General features: G+C 39.4%; 2 protein-coding genes across 6 annotated transcripts in view; one reads left to right on the top strand and one right to left on the bottom strand.

Moving 5' to 3' along the window:
* Nucleotides 1-731: 731 nt before the first annotated feature.
* The window catches only part of dock6 (dedicator of cytokinesis 6), a 28371-nt gene continuing 12377 nt past the window's right edge, over nucleotides 732-16725 (top strand). For 2 of the 4 annotated variants that reach the window (XM_008415974.2, XM_008415977.2), the window contains exons 1-21: nucleotides 739-966; nucleotides 2684-2771; nucleotides 4175-4356; nucleotides 4573-4641; nucleotides 4715-4841; nucleotides 5226-5438; nucleotides 5786-5871; nucleotides 5995-6061; nucleotides 6318-6467; nucleotides 7367-7447; nucleotides 7653-7809; nucleotides 7924-8054; nucleotides 9183-9276; nucleotides 9383-9545; nucleotides 11947-12064; nucleotides 12389-12459; nucleotides 12531-12669; nucleotides 12782-12883; nucleotides 12992-13078; nucleotides 13655-13886; nucleotides 16509-16673. In XM_008415974.2, coding sequence (XP_008414196.1) covers nucleotides 917-966; nucleotides 2684-2771; nucleotides 4175-4356; nucleotides 4573-4641; nucleotides 4715-4841; nucleotides 5226-5438; nucleotides 5786-5871; nucleotides 5995-6061; nucleotides 6318-6467; nucleotides 7367-7447; nucleotides 7653-7809; nucleotides 7924-8054; nucleotides 9183-9276; nucleotides 9383-9545; nucleotides 11947-12064; nucleotides 12389-12459; nucleotides 12531-12669; nucleotides 12782-12883; nucleotides 12992-13078; nucleotides 13655-13886; nucleotides 16509-16673 — 2572 coding nt within the window. In that variant the 5' untranslated portion in view covers nucleotides 739-916. Of the gene's footprint in view, nucleotides 967-2683; nucleotides 2772-4174; nucleotides 4357-4572; nucleotides 4642-4714; nucleotides 4842-5225; nucleotides 5439-5785; nucleotides 5872-5994; nucleotides 6062-6317; nucleotides 6468-7366; nucleotides 7448-7652; nucleotides 7810-7923; nucleotides 8055-9182; nucleotides 9277-9382; nucleotides 9546-11946; nucleotides 12065-12388; nucleotides 12460-12530; nucleotides 12670-12781; nucleotides 12884-12991; nucleotides 13079-13654; nucleotides 13887-16508; nucleotides 16674-16725 lie in introns of all 4 variants that reach the window. The other 2 variants (XM_008415971.2, XM_008415972.2) reach the window with 2 other exon arrangements.
* angptl8 (angiopoietin like 8) lies at nucleotides 9555-11939 on the bottom strand. 2 transcript variants are annotated; one of them, XM_008415970.2, is made up of 4 exons: nucleotides 10724-11939; nucleotides 10301-10450; nucleotides 10090-10200; nucleotides 9895-9998 (listed from the first exon to the last, which is right to left on the bottom strand). In XM_008415970.2, exons 1-4 carry the CDS (start codon nucleotides 11027-11029, stop codon nucleotides 9981-9983), a joined length of 585 nt encoding a protein of 194 aa, XP_008414192.1. In that variant the 5' UTR covers nucleotides 11030-11939; the 3' UTR covers nucleotides 9895-9980. The 2 variants fall into 2 exon arrangements, with proteins under 2 accessions (XP_017161844.1, XP_008414192.1); XM_017306355.1 differs by having other exon boundaries at nucleotides 9555-10200.

Raw genomic sequence — 16725 nt, forward strand, 5'->3', positions numbered from 1 at the left:
AGAAAATATAATTTTTATGATTTTTATGAAAGTGTCCACCTGGACACTGATTTCCAAAAAACACACAMAAATATTTTTTCTCTGAAAAGAGAACTTTAATCTGAGTAACACTGCAGTTATGTTTTTCTTCACAGTTTATGAGGGAATCCCATAATAGTTCAGATAAAACATCTGCATTGTCTCTGGTTCAGGAGTGACTCGGCACAAGGAATGAGACAGGTGTATGTTTCTTTCTGGTGTTTCAAGAAGTGCTGAGTCCAACTTTGCCTCAAAATCCTTCCAAATATACAGGCATTCCTGTTTCTTGTGCAAACCAAACCCCATTTTCCTTCCACTAAACTTTCTGTTAATATGCTTCTGCACAGCAGTCACCAACAAGACTAAGCTAGTTGATTGTTTAGGCCATGTTTCTTTTTGATTAACATGTTCTTTTTATTTGACTTAAATAATATTTTCACTTTTCTTATATGCCGAGTTTTGGGTTTTAATTTCATCACCAAAATGATCAGAAATAAATGTTGGGAAAAATAACAATCCATTTGCAACTGATCTATGCAYGAAGTGTACTTTTTAAATTAAATTATTTCAATAACTTAAGTCACAAGATAATATCAGATAAGGTGTATACTGCAGTGCTTAGGTGTGTCTATTCAAGATGTCAGCGTTCATAAACAAGAGTGGTATTTTATTTTGACGGGTAACCGGATGTGGTATTGGTGTTGTAAGTTAGCTTGGTGCTGACAGCCGCCTCGGCTCCCGGCCACTAGGAGGAACAAGGAGGGCTCCTTGTCTGGTCCTGGTGTGGAGAAGGAAGAGGTCCGCATCCCAACACAGGACGGGACAAACCCAATTCGCCACGGGAGGAGAACACTTTCACTTTGACTTTCGAAGACTTTCTTTACATGGAGGGCAAGAAATGACATCGTCAGCGTGCGAAAGGAGGGCGTTTGCTCATAAAATCAACCGGTGAGACTGAAACAAGTTATTGTTTAACAGCGACAGTGAMTAGTGKGACCTGCTGGACCGAGTGCACCCATAGCAACCATGCTAGGACAGATTTGTATCACATAATATTATCAGCTTATCTTAAAAACGTAACTTCCCTAATTCAATAATAATCAAAAAATTAACTGGAGTGGTTGGCGCTCCCAAAGGCTTTACAGGCTTTAACAACCTGTTTGACAGGCGTTGTTGTAGCACGGTAGCAGGGTTGTCAAGAGCCACTTCGGTGAAGCAGAGCTACTGTGCTTAAAGAGCTCCTCTGCTGCTGCTGTGTGTCAAATTGGGAGTATTATAATGTTGTAAAACAGAGCAAAGTGCCGTGTTAAGTACAGATCTACCGTTTCTCACTACAGTTATTGACTGATCAGATTCCATGAGGRAAAAAAAGCTTCACAGCCATGTAAATGACAACTCATTTTTGTGTGCTAATAACTTATATTAGACTCTCTGATTATGTACTTTAACCTTATGCTTGTATTTGACCTGGATTCACAAGTATTTGCATTGTCTTAGTACATAAACCAGATAGTTCCTCCACATATCAAAAAACAAACATGAACATGGATACTTATAATTAAGTTCAGTAACGTCAAATGTAAAGTAGCTACTTTAAGCTGCATCAGACCGTGAATTATAAAAGTTTTACCATTGCATTCTTCGGATTGTGTCTCCTGTAGTAGGTCCAACACTATTGTTTTGTCCCGGATGCAGGAAAGGGTGGGAAGCCCGTTCTGGCTCTGCCTCTGCAGCCCTTAGCTTTCCTTTTTCCTGTTTTTAAAAGGATTTGTCAAATGTCCATGTTTTAAAAATGACACAGAGCTGCTTAATAAGTATGAAATAAAACGTGTTGCACTTAATAAAGGAAAAGTTGAGATCCTGGTGTTAAGGGAGGGTTTGTTAGTTTTTTTTGTTTAGCTTTTATATGTGAGAAGCAGACAGTTTGCACATCAAAAGCAGCAGCTGTTTGTTGTCCCTGAGAGGATTGGGGTTTTCTCCCGCTTTGTCTCTAAGCCATTTGCTGTAAGTTCTTAGCAGCCAGAAACGGAGATCTGGCCCTGCGCCCGTTCCCGGGATCCAACCCGTTGCTGCTCTGTGAGGTTTGAGTCATTATCTGCAACAGCTGCTGTCCTTCAATTACAAATAGTTTATAGATGATGTCTCTGAAACTTTTATGCTTAGCTATAGAGGAACAGATSAAGGTGTTACTTCTCTAAAAAAGTGCTTAGATAAGACAAGTGATGGAAAATGTCCTGTCAAGCATGCACATGTTGACATTGTAACTCAGGACAAATATGAACAAATACAAATATTTATTCCTAATAAAAGTTGAATTATTTTGCCTCCAGATCAGACAGGGCCAGGAGACAACAGCATGAGATTTTCATGGTATCAGATAAAGGCAATAGATATTTTGATTTTGAAACATTGATGTTAGCAGAAGTATAGAGTAACAATGTGGAATATTCGAAGCGCTTAATGTGCAGAATGTTCCACATTTTTGCTGTTCTGCTCTGTAAAAAGAACCATCAGCTGATAGTTGAACTTGCCAGTTTTGAAACCTCAACATTTTAAAACCTTGTTGTACCTCCCTAACATTAACTGAACCCTATCGTCTCCAGATGTCATATTCTTTTTCTTTCTTCCTAAAAAACAAGGTGTTTTATTTTGTTGTTTTTTGCAGCACGATTGCAGCAGAGGTCAGAAAGCAAGTGACCAGAGACTATGGCTCACCTCAGCTGTCTAAGAAACGAGGAGGAGCTCATCACCCTGTAAGTCAGCCTGTAATTAACATGCCAGTTTTACAGGCTGGCACTTTTAAGCAGCCTGTAAAACTGTTAGGTGTTTTTTCTTTTTGATTTACTTCTTACGTGTAAATAAAGTGAAGATTGGGTCTGTGGGAAGTTTGTTTTGGGAATTATCTTTTGAATCTCGAGGATGCTTCTTTAGATTTCTGCGGATGCGTAAGGAAAGATGTGGTAAAAAGCATTGCTTCTTTAACTTTTGAAATCTTTATGAAAGCTGCTCAGAGATAATTACCCTAATGTAGAATTGGTTAAAAAGCCATTAAGATTCATTTAACTTATTTAATTGCCTAGACAATTAAATTCTGTTAACACAGACAGAACCTACACATTTCCACATGAAAACAAGGCATCGATCAATTAAAATGTTTTCAGTTTCTGGTCTAAAATTATCCCCTAACATTTATTCAGAGGAAAATGTATCAGACAGACAATGTGTCCAACTTGTATTGCACCCAGGAGCGGAAGAAACCTTTTGATGACTTTGTTTCTTTGTCAGCTTATTCATACGCTCACACATCGATCTTGTGCTGCTACTGTATGCAAATAGTAGAGAGTCCAAACTTTGCTTTATTTTGTCATTTTTGGTCATTGAAGTACTCTCATATGCCTTAGATTATTCAAAATGTTTATTACAAAATATTTATCCCTTTAAGGATTTGATCTGCTTTGATTTGAAGACACTCTTGTCTTTTAGAACATCAAAGATATTCTAGTGTTGTATAAAGATATTCAGAGTTACTAAATAATCCTGTTTCTGGATGATATTTTACTTATTATATCTTGATTAGATATAGTTTTTTACTCCTAAAAATTAAAATCAAAATTTGAAAAGGACATTACTTATTTACTCAGATTGTCTTTTTTTAAAATTTGCTTGATCTGAGAGATTTTTGACAAAAAAAAATAGCATAAAAGAAAAAACTCCATAAGGCGGAAATCCTTTTTTCACTGCAATGTATTTGTTTTTTTCAAAACTCCAGCTTGAACAAAGTCGGCCAATGACCAGAGTCAATCTCTGCTGACGTAGGCTCTACACACACAGCGCCTGCACAACGCAGCCACAGACTTCTCCTCACACACAGAACATCAGCAGGAAAAACAGCTGTTAAACATGCATTCATAAAGATTATTCAAGAATGGATTATAATAGTTAACCAATTGAGATTTTTTGTGATGGCTCTAAAAGTGTATAGGAATTATTTTCCTTGGGTTATTTTGTGTATTACTGACTTCTGTACATTTTAAGCTTAGTCAGAAATGTTCTAGAACTCTCCCCTAACAAAGCAAGACAGCCAAATGACAATTATTGTTTTGTCTTGATGGCGATGGCGATGGTTAAGTAACCATGGCCTGATGTTCTCTGACAGTTGCCCCTGACGGAGGTGGTTGAACCGGTGGACTTTGAAGAATATGTGAGCAGTCACGCTCCGGGGGTTGAGGCCGGCCCCCTCAGACAGCTGATGGAGTTTCCCCAGGATGACCTGGAGCTCCTCCCGCTGGACAAAGAGTGCACTACACTGGAGCCGCCTCTGCCTGAGGAGGAGGAGGAGTAAGTCAGAGGGGCTGCTTCAGCTTCACAGCTCATTGTGTTATCTACAAATCTTCTTGTGATCTATACATTACTGCACAAGCAGCAGCATCGAGTTCACTGTAATGAGAGACGGGCATTACTAGAGAGAAGAACAAGGCCTTTCTCTTTGACACTATGTGAACATAAATAATAAAGCCATGCACTGCTCAATTATTCAGGTGTTTTTCTATGCAGCTCACTAGATCCCAGAGTGAGAGATGCCCTGGCTGTCTACACAGATGACTGGCTTGTCATTCATAGAAAGTAAGTGTCAGTTTTGTCGACTGCTGTCACGGGCGCGCTATCACCGTTTCAACGTTTTGATTTTCCCCTCCAGATTTCAACACTACAGCACCACTTACACCCCTCAAAACTCTGAGCGACAGAGAGAGAGGCAGCGAGGGCTGGTCAAACAGACCTTTGAACTGGACGAGGCTGCTGCGCACGATCGCCAGGACGACCAGGTAGTTGGTCGTGTTGGAAGCATTTACTGTTTTAAACACTCAGATGCGATTTCAGTTAGTTTTAGGGTCATAAGCGAGGTTAAGCGTGGCTGGGAGTTTAAAAGGAAGCTTTAGTTCCTCTTAAGCTCACATCATCTCATCCCCCGAATGAGGAGATTAACATGATAGTCTGCCATTATAAATGGCTGAGGGCAATGTAAGCTGTTTACAACTCCGCATCCATAATGGATAAGTGACTCTAGCTGCTCCCTTATCAATTACTCATGCTTCTTAGGAATTCAAATATTTGGGTGACCTAGTAAGTGGAGTCTTTAGCGTTACTGCGCAGCTGTTTTGGGGAGAAAAGGGGGAACTAATGTCCCCTCCTGCCTGCGTGTTCCTCAGGATGACTCGAAGCGGAGGTCGGTTAGCCTCGATGAGACCCCCCGAGGCAGCTGGGCCTCCAGCATCTTTGACCTGAAGAACTCCTCCCCGGATGCGTTGCTCCCGTCCGTGCTGGAGCGGACAGCTGCAGAGGATATGGACCGGAACAACACGGAGGCACGCTCTCAGGAGCGCCACAGCGACCTGCTGGGCCTCTACCCTCCCCCTGATGAGGTTTGTGTGAAAATAGCTGCTAACGTTTAACTGGAAAACCATGTATTAATCACCTACACATAATGAATAGTGCTTTATCAAGTACAAGGTYTATCTTTTTGGGATGCGTTCAACTCAGACAAAATTAATGCTTCTATTTGATGTACAAAATGTATAATTTGAGATGATAAATATAAGCTAGTTGGCCTTTTCTTTCCTCAATATTTGATTGTTTTTTTCTTTTTCTCTCTTGATCYGTGTCTCTATGTCTGCGTACAGATTGCTGTTYGTCTGCCATGACATTACCACAACATCTGTTTAAATGTTATCTCGGTCTGTGGATTTTTTTTTTGTTCTCTGTGTGGCAGGATGAAGCAGTGGAGAGATGTCCTCTACCTGAGGTGCCCAAAGAACACTGCGGCCAGAGGATTATGGTCAAGTGTTTGTCACTAAAGTATGAAACATAACTCCTCATGTTTATGACCTCATTCTTTCTATTAGTGGCCAAATTATATCAAAACTTCCTTAGTGTGATTTTTATGTGACAGTATGTGCATATTATAATTTTTTTTTTCAGATTTGAGATTGACATCGAGCCAATATTTGGTTCACTTGCCCTTTATGACGTTAAGGAAAAGAAAAAGGTAAATGTTTTTTTTTWWTTTTTWWTTTTTTTGTGAGTGTTTCCACAGTCAATAAAGCTGAGTAAGGCCACTTAGTAATTCTGAGCTCATGTTTGACTAATTGAGTTTCCCTTCCGTCTAAAAGGTTTAAGTGTGTTTTATTTTGTTAAGATCACTTGGGCAAAACTCAATTAAATTCCTCTGACGTAGATTTCCGTTATCATCTCTCCATGCCCCCTCTTTCCCCGTTCCTCATTTATCTTTCCCCCCCTGACAGATCTCAGAGAATTTTTACTTCGACCTTAACTCGGATCAGATGAAAGGACTGCTGAAACCTCACACGCCTCACGTAGTTATATCCACGCTGGCTCGTTCGGCCATTTTCTCCATCACATACCCTTCTCCTGATATCTTCTTGGTCATTAAGGTACAGAAAGTTCATTAAAATGTCATAATTGGAGCACTCCATGTATTTTTTGCACATATTTGGTCATACAGACATTTWGTAATGATTTTTGACCATCCAAAAATATTTCCAGTCATTTAGCCTGTTAATGTTTCTGTAAAATGTAATCTTGAACAACAGTTTCTGGGGAATTGACATTTATTTATTCTCATTTTTGAGATTAAAGACCAGCACGTTAGGAATAATGTTCTTTAAACAGGTGAGTCTAAAAGTCAATTTTTTGGACAACCAGAATACACAACGGATTTGATGTGAGCCAAATATGGGAGATCTCATATCCACTGCGTGGCATGATATGAGTGTCATGTATTAAGGATGCTTTGCTGCAGCACAGCTGGGTCAGCTCATTATCATAAAATCCACTACGAGTTTTTCAAAGATGATGCTTAAAGAAGCAAATGGACGACATGCAGAAGCAGAAGTTAGTCCTGCAACATGACAGTGACCCAAAACATACCAGGAAATTCACCAAGTAGTGGCTGAAAACTAAGACATGAAGTAGAATAACCAACATAAAGGTCAGAAATGTAAGATTAGGTGAAACTTCCCTCAGATCAATGTCACAGACTAGTAGCTGGCAACAAGAATCATCTCACTGAAGTTATTTCAACTAAAGAGCTACACACTGGCTATTAGAGATAGGGTTATGCTAACTTTTTTCTTAGACTCTACATTTTTTTATACCAGTTGTTTAATTAGCAGAGCAAAGTCATTTTTTGTTGTATAAATGCAGTAAATCACTGACGTGTGTAAATATCCAAATAACACATTTTTAGAGAGGTGTCCTAATTTTTTAAGTGGTTGTATGTGAAAAATAATAATTCTTTTGTTAACAATCCTGCATATAAAATTTGTTTCAGCTTGAAAAAGTTCTTCAGCAGGGAGACATTGGCGAATGCTGTGAACCCTACATGGTCATGAAAGAGTCGGACTCCTCAAAGGTAACGGAGTCAAAGTGTGTCGCTGTTGCAATGTTCTGCATTGGACTTTATGAAAGTCGAGCCACAAATATTACTCAATTCCGTCTGGTTGATTTTGTAGTGCCCGCTGTCATATTTAGTTTGCTAAATCTTTGGCTGTTGCAGAAAGGTCTTGGCAGGTCAGTGTCCTTTGAGCTCGTTTTGACCTCTTGTTGCTCCTCCGCAGCACAAGGAGAAGCTGGAGAAGCTCCGCCTGCAGGCAGAGCAGGCGTGCTCTCGTCTCGGACGTTTCCGCATGCCTTTCGCCTGGACAGCCATTCACCTCCTCAACATYGTCAGCAGCGTTGGCGGTCTCGATCGGTCTGACCCAGACTCTGACTCTGGTACCGAGTGCCTCTCCATCCACAGTTCCACCTCTAATTCCTGCATGTGCACAACGTTTACCATTCTACAAATACTTTCAGGTATTTACGTGTTTTGTAAATCTTTCTTGGCAGAACGAAAGAGTCACGGGACCTGGAATGAGAGAAAGAAGAAGGGGTTTGAGAGGATGAGTGTTGGGGAGGAGATGTGTAACTTTGCCACTTTCCGCCCAGCAACGCTCACCGTCACCAACTTCTTTAAACAGGTCAGACTCAATGCAACAGTATTATCTGGGGCTGGTAAAAACATCCAGGCTGACATTTAAATACACTACAGATGAGCCCAGCAGTATTCACACCCCTGGCAGATTTAAATTAATTATAATTCCCATTCAGCCAAGATGGAAATTCCTCAAAACGTAGCAAAGCAAAGTAAAAGAAAGTTACATTTTAATTGAGAAAATTATCATTATAGCTATTGAACACTCCATATAACTGCTAACTCACAGTTTTTAAGGAGGGAAGGCCTCCTTGACAAAACCCTAATCTTTATCTTGCTCCATAGATTCATTATCAGAATCAAGTCAGGACTCTTAACAGGGCCAAACCAAAGCATTAAAGAAGGAACATGTTGGTGGAATTAAAAGATTAGCTTGAACTCGAGTCTTAATAATTTTACAAAAATCTTGTGTTTCTGTTTTTCTCTGTTCTTCTGGTCTGTCTCTATTTTTCCCGTTTTGTCTAGTTTGGCTCATTAAAAGCTCAGAATCATAAAACAGGAAAGATTCTCTAGATTTTTCAGKTTTTTGTGTGATCATTTTGAAAGATCCTAAAACCATAACTTGCCAATATAAAGATTTGATATATTTTTTATAAAAAATTGGATGAACATTTGTTTTTGTTTGCTCAACAAAACATTAAAAAATAATCTAGCTGTAACGTGAATTTCTCCATATTGAAATTGAAATTGTATTTATGAAGAAACTGGATGAAGAAACCATTTTTTTACTATCTTTTTTTTGTTGTGAAAGATGCAGCATCATTGTGCTGCTAGAGTGAAATGAAGAAGCTCTTCCATCTCCAGTCTCGTGTATCAGTCTTGGTTTCCTCACACAACAGAGCTAGAACTCACTGCTGATATTTATTAACTTGTTGTCCTCCCCCTCTTTCTTCCCTCCTTTGTCAGTGTGCTGCATTAGCAATACTCAGGGCTAGATAACATATTGTGGCAGTAAAAAAAAACWAAAAAAAACAAATGTTGCTTCTATATGATAAAGAGGCAGCTTTAAATACTTTTTTGGACTTTTGAGAGGATAATTTAGTYATTTTCTGAATTTAAAACCTGATTGTATCCCTTTTTTTATCCTATTTTTCCTCTGTGTGTGCTTACCAAGGAGGGGGATAGACTGAGTGATGAGGACCTGTACAAGTTTTTGGCAGACATGCGCCGGCCATCTTCTGTTCTGCGACGGCTGAGGCCTGTCACTGGTAACTCTGATGTGCCAGTTTGCATGAAAAGATTTAAGATAGTTTTATTATTATTATTATTATTATTAATCATCTGATGTCTTGTTGTGCTTCGTGTGCCCCTCAGCTCAGTTGAAAATTGACATCTCTCCAGCACCGGACTCGCCACATTACTGCCTCTCACCAGAACTCCTTCACGTGAAACCTTATCCGGACTTGCGCGTCCGACCCACCAAAGAGGTGCTGGAGTTYCCTGCTCGTAATGTGTACACGCCGCACACCACGTACAGGTGGGCGTTTACTATTAAAGGCATACGTGCAAGCGGTGGCTTGACCTYTTGTATTGAACAAGTTCAGCCGCTCATTGCATGCATGCATGCAATGAGCATGCTTCTTCCTGTGTGATTATTGATTGGTTTGACTTTTTTCTTTTTTGGATTTTTCTCTTTTTTTTAAGCAAAAAGATTCAAAAGGTTTCACCCTACATGTTCAAAACTTAGAACAATTTGCAAAAAAAAGAACCAAGTTTTTTTTTTTTCAAATATTAAATATTTATTTACAAATAACAAASAAATGTGTATAATTTAACTTCATTTTTAACTTAATTTCTATTAAAAAAGGTGTTAACATGAGCTAATATTCATATATAGGGATGTTGGAGTGCAGTAACGATGAGGAGTTGATGGATTTTTTCTTATTCAGTGAACTGATGAGTCTTGAATGAGCTACTGCATAGCTTCGCTCTGAAAAAACACAGAAACAAGCAACATTTTTAATTGAAATAAACAGACAGAATAAGTTCTGAATATGAAATTTGTTGGAAAAGCAAGTTACCATTTTTTGCAGTTTGGAAAGCTGCTCATCCTGAGTCTCAATATCCCTTTTCTGGATCTTGCTCCAGGTCTGTAAACCTTTCAAGATTTGGAGATGCGCCTCTGCTTTATTCTAAAGAAACAACAAAAACAACAACACAGATGTTTAAATGTGACGAAAATAAAATGTAATTTCCAGTYAGACAGTGAATGAGTTGAGTTTTCAGATGTACCTGCAGCTCCTTGAGGCTKTGTGGTGCATTGTTGTTGATGCACATCTCCAGCTGTTGAACTTTTGCCTTCAGTTCCTCCTCGTCCTTCTCTATGCTGCTCAGCCAGTCTTTTGTGATGTGGRTCTGAGCCTGTTGTTTTGCCATTTGTTCCTGCGAAAATAAGGATTTTACCTTATTATTCTCTTTAACAGCAGCTTCTATATAAACTACATCCACCTTACTAAGAGTCTAAACTTAATCTTTCTATGAGTCACTGAATGAAATACAGTAGGTGCTTTACATTGTTGAACTTTGCTTTAACTGTCTAACTCTCTTAGTCTTCCCTAGCTTCTGTATTCTATAGCTACATAATCTGAACTGCAATCATGCGACTATTCAGCTTCACACATGGAATCCAGTGTTTGCGCTTTTCCCTGGTCCTACCTGCAGCAGCTGGACGACTTCTTTTATCTGTTGCTCCACTTCTGCAGCCTGTTCAGTCTGCTGCCCCAGCCGTTGGAGGGTTTCTTCATGCCTCTTCAGAGTCTTGCTGATTCTCTCTATCTTTGCCTCAGTGGTTTCAAAGACGTAGTTGAGCGACTCGCTCAGCTGTATGACTCCAAACATGAGCACGTTGACTTCCTCCTGAGGCGCAGCCTTGCCCTCCGTGCTACCCGTCTTCCTGATGGGGCCGGCGAGGACCGCTCCAAAACCCCCGACTAAACACACGAGACACAGGCTCCAGATCATTTTCAGAAGGGCTTTCTGTTTTCTTTTTCTTAAACTCACTTCCTCCAAAAAATGTTTACATGCAAGTTAAAAGATGAAAACCGCAAGAGGAGGACATGTATCTCCCTTTCATCCAGAATTTCATCATCTACAGCTGAATTTTCAGGCCTGCTGCTGCGCCTTTTATAGGACCTGTACACGCAGCACTGTGGTGAAACATTAACTCGTTTGTGGTTCGACCCAGAGTTTAGTTTCACGACCTTGGTCTCGGTGACCTTCTCTTAAAGCTTAACCACAGAGAGTCTAATTTTGTCATTTAGGTCATTCGCTATTGCACCATGCATGTGATGTATGGAAGAGACGTGCTTGACGCTACAAACGCAAACATTTGTAGCATTAAAATAAGTGCAGCGATGTGTGGTGTTTTTACTTTTATACTGTGGTAATCTTTCTCCTAACGCAATTTACATCAGATGTTTCAAAATATGAACAGTAGTAACCCATGTGTGTTTAACTTGGACAGAAGTTGGTGACGCGAGTGAGAATACGGTGATGGGTCAAAGATCTCTCACGTACGCACAGGACTCTCGCTTTCTAAGAGGATCATACTTTTTGAATTTTGTAAAGAATTTGTAGGTTGTAGAATGCCTTGTAGATATATTCATGCTTGATGTCACACTTAAATCACAATCTTTAATGTATTTTATTAGAATTTTAGTCACAAAATCCCCATATGACAACTCAAAGTTTGATTGTAACATGACAAAATGTAAAAAAAAAAAAAAAGTTAATTAGGTATGAATACCTTTAGAAGACACTCTATAAGCTTTTCTTAATAACAATATAACAAAAGCGAGGAACTTTATTTCACTTTTACCTTCACAGATTTTTATGTTTGTATTAAATTGCTCTCCCTCTGCTTGTTCCTCACGCCTCAGGAACCTGCTCTATGTGTACCCGCAAAGTCTGAATTTCAGCAGCCGCCAGGGCTCAGTCAGGAACATTGCTGTGAAAGTTCAGTTCATGGCAGGAGAAGACCCCAGCCAGGCTTTACCGGTGAGTCCCGTTCAAAGACAAATATGAATGTCGTATCCTAAAAAAAAAAAATGTATTCGAAAAACTTGCTCAAGGCTGAGATATCCACTTAAAACTAGTTTTTAGTTGGATGTCTAATTTGTTGGCAACAAGAACATTAAATTATAATATAGAGTTTATTCTAGGTTTGCTTGCTTGTTCTTTTAAGTGGATCTTTGACATGAGTGCAGCAGATTAAATAGCTTCTTCTATAAACATGCAGGCAACAGTAGAGCCTGGTTATTTAAAACAAGTGCTCCATGTTAGTGGTTGAAAATGACCTTCATGCTGGGCCTTTTTGACCAGGTCATCTTTGGAAAGTCAAGTTGTGCCGAGTTCATGAAAGAGGCATACACTCCCATCATCTACCATAACAAGTAAGGCTCTTCCGCTCTTTGGCCCTCTCTCTCTGTTCAGCTCTCTTGAACATTAACTCTTTGCTCATAAGGTCCCCTGAGTTCTATGAGGAGATGAAGATGAAGATTCCTGCCAATCTGACAGACAACCATCATCTGCTGTTCACCTTCTACCACATCAGCTGCCAGCCCAAGCAGAACACTCCTCTGGAGACCCCCGTGGGCTACACTGTGAGTGCGCTCTTGGCTCAGGTTTAACACTTTCACCCACATGTTAACTTGTTTGGCAGCTCTTTTTGTACTTTCGCCGTTTGGGAGAGATCACATGTCTTTCCGCCCGCAGTGGATTCCTTTGATGCAGCACGGCCGACTGCGCACCGGCTCCTTCAGCCTTCCTGTGTCTGTGGAGAAGCCTCCACCCAGCTACTCGGTGCTCACCCCCGATGTGAGTGATGTACACGAGACTGCGTGGATATCAGTTCGTCTGCCAACAGCAATTCCTTTGTGACGTCACGGCGCGCTGTTAAATGAGTCGAATTTYAATGTGTGGCAGGTTCAGCTTCCAGGCATGAAGTGGGTGGATAATCACAAAGGAGTTTTCAATGTCGAGGTGACAGCAACCTCCTCTGTTCACACTCAGGTACGTGAAAATGCTTATTTCACTGAGGGTTGAGCTTACTAGTTTGCCTTTCTCTCAGACTCATAAAATCTTTAACGTAGAGCTGAAACGATTGATCACCATSAATCGAATATTGAAATGATTGTCAATTTAGTGATGGATTGATTGTAACTGAAGTATACAGACTCAAAAAAAAAGCCATTGCTGAAAGAACAACACAGTCAGAGCAGTAATTAAGCTAAAGCTAGAAAAAAATAAGTACTTAAGATAAAGAAATAATAAACTTTTTCTGTAAATATGTTCTACCCAGACCTACTAGTGACCTAATTTTAGCATCTCCAGGTTCAAATTTGGTAATAATAATAATAATTAAAAAAAAAATTAAAGCATCTTTTGCCATCCAATTATTAATCAGATAATCMAAAAAAWWTTTACAAATTCCTCAGGTACTTTTATATTTCTGCTTAGGACTGCGAACGCCTGTAATTTGACTCTTGTATGGATTTAAAAAGACAAAATATTGTCTTAAATGTCTGCTGAATTTCTGTGTTTGCTCTAGCAAACATAAATCTGTGCTTGATTGGCTCTACCTTTCAGGACGCACACCTGGATAAGTTCTTTACTCTGGTGTATGTCCTCGAGGAGTACTCCTTCCCATTCCGTCTGAAGGATGTGATTATTACCGAAGCAAACATGGAAGGGGAGCTGAAGGCCAGCATCTCRGCGCTGAAAGGGTCTCAGCTGGATACTTGTGTCAGATTTTTGCATCAGCTGCTCAACAAGCTGATTCAGCTAATCGTGTACCCGCCAGTCATTGCAGGCCAAATTGGTGAGTGTTTTTTTGTTTTTTTATTAGTTCTACTCCAGGAGAGCTGATGTGATATTTGTTTTAAAAAAATTCCCATGTGTCATTTAGATCTGCTTGCCTCCTAGATCCATCGTTATGTGCTCTCTAGTGTTTTGAATTGGTGTTAGTCAATAGCATTTTTTTTGTTTGAAGATTTTAAAAGTTTTTCTTTAAACTTTAAACAGTTTTTCCACTTTTTTTTTACCTGTCCAGTCACCACACTCACCACAAAGGCAAGACAAACTCAAGTCTCACTTAAAAATAGCATAGATTTGACTTGTCTGTCAAGTAACAAACACCAAATCATTCCTCTGTTAGMCAGGTTCTCATTTATGTRKCATTATTAAACTATGTTGAAGAAACCTATCAAATCTAGTTTTCTGACTGATCACTGATCTAAAAAAGCCTGACTCGCCAAATCGAGTTTTGGCCGACACTGATATTTTTTTAGTTTGAGAAGTTRATAAATATAGCAACAAAGGGGACAACAGAGGAGTGACTATTAACTGCACACGKGCAGACACGACGAGTCGTGGGCAAGTCGGCCCTCTCACGGCAAAGCAAAGAGAACAGTCTAAGATTCATCGAGGGTTCATCAATTTCTTATGGATGTAAAAAAAAGCAAAACTTCTGCTGGAAGAAAAATACACAGTATAATAACATAGCATATGATACAGACAGAAACATTTCTCTCTGTCAAATTTCACAGGATAATCAGTTGTGTATTTTTAACACTTTCTTTACACTGTAGAGAGACCCAAACATAGCCATAGGCTTTTTTCACTTTCAAAGTTTCAAACGTGTAATTATTCAGTTATTAAACAAAAAAGAAATGTGCACAGTTTTAGAGTTTCTACAAAGGACTTTGACATATTTCGACAAGAATTCAGATAAAACCTCTTCATTTTGACCAGAATGACTCGTGTGCACATGAGATTATTTTTGCCAGACCTAAAAGGACCATCTTGGATAGTTTAAAGATAGTTTACTAAAACACTACTGTAATTTAACACTACTTTTGAACCTTTTAACCTTCATCACTCCCCAACTGTGCCTCCTTATTTAGGTACCCCTTAAAGATTTAGCGGGGGTACGCAGTACCTGCAAGAGTGGAGCGGCTGTCTGCTATAAAAAAATCAATGGGTTCACTGTGCAGCCGCGAGTGCACCCACTAATTAGCCGAACTGATTCTTTTTTCAAGAACAAAACACAACTTAATCAGTTATTAAATAACTTTTTTCCCATTTCATATTGTTTCTGAACTGTTTGTGCAATAGAGCAGGGCTGCAACACGTCGATTGCTGGGGGTTTTGAGTCAATCTCAGCATGAGGTGACAAACTGAACGGCGCCAGGAGGCTGAGACCGTCCTCCTCTGGGTTCTTATCAAAACATACGTAACTTTATTAAAGAACAACAACAAAAAATTCAACAAAACGTGTTCAAATTAATGATCCATCAACAATAATAATCTCAGTAATTATTGTTTCAACAAGGTGTTGCGCAATTCTGTGCGTTTTGATTCCATTACCAAAATAACTAGCAGAGCAGGAGTTTAAAATGAACTAATCAACCACTGCTGTGTTCAGGGAGGCTTATTAATGATCACAAAATAAATATCAAGCCTGAAAACCTAATATTGTAATGGACTGAACGTTTTTAACATAATCTCTGGTTGGCTTGTGGAGCGCAGGAGGTTGCCATGGCAACGGGTGTGCTTAAATGGCAGAGTGAGACGAAGAGTAAAAAGGAGCGAGTGGTTTAAAGTTGATCACCTGTTCATGTTGTTTTACTTTTGTCTTGGCGCATCACAGCCACTGTAGTTTCTTAATATTCAACAAACAACAAACTTTTACTAATTACCTCGTTCTTTGTGAGTATACGTCATTTACAACAAACATCAAACACTGTAAATAAGTTTCATTAAGTATTTAACAAACAAATGGCTTCTACCTCGATAATTGTGTGAAATTAAATGAATTGTCTAATAAATAGTTTGGTGCTGTCGGGCGAGTCTAAGAGGCTTTTCCTCTTAATTAATGGTTATATGCCAGACATGGAAAACTGGGATGCAGTCCATGCCATGATGTTCAGGATTTAGGTCTCATGGCATCTCAAGGTGTCAACATTGCAGCCAGTGGGCTGAGAGAGGAAATACAGCTTTATTTTGTAGCAATTCAAGAGATGCCCAGCTTATTATTATGTCGGTTTTGGTCCTACATATGTGTCTAATTGTAGATTGTCTGTCTGTCTGTCTGTCTGTCTCTGTCTGTCTGTCTGTCTCTGTCTGTCTGTCTGTCTGTCTGTCTGTCTGTCTGTCTGTCTGTCTGTCTGTCTGTCTGTCTGTCTGTCTGAATTTTCCTTTTTAAAACGAATAAATCATTATTACTTACTGACTTGTATATTATGCTTAAACAAATAAACTGGTTTATCTGTTGAGTTTAAGAACATTTTATGACTGTATGATTTGTGATTCARAGTAATGTGGCCSAAGACATATTTTTCCTTTAAAAAGAATAAAAATTCTTTAAATCAAAGTCTTGGTTCTTGTTTGTCATTTATACCTGTGTTTTAATTAGCTTTTCTTTTTTTTTTCTGACCTGTAGTGAACCTCGGCCGGGCTGCTTTTGAAGCCATGGCGCTGTTGGTTAACCAAATCCACAAAAACCTGGAGGGAAACCAAGACCAGCACGGTCGCAACAACCTGCTGGCATCCTACGTCCATTATGTTTTCCGCCTGCCCATCGCTGAACCTGTCATGCCTCCAGCAGGTGAGCGACCGGTCAAGAACTGACTGTTTACGYGACTTTGCAAAAGCCCTTT

Source organism: Poecilia reticulata, linkage group LG8 (assembly GCF_000633615.1).
Source record: "Poecilia reticulata strain Guanapo linkage group LG8, Guppy_female_1.0+MT, whole genome shotgun sequence".
NCBI classification, from domain to species: domain Eukaryota; kingdom Metazoa; phylum Chordata; class Actinopteri; order Cyprinodontiformes; family Poeciliidae; genus Poecilia; species Poecilia reticulata.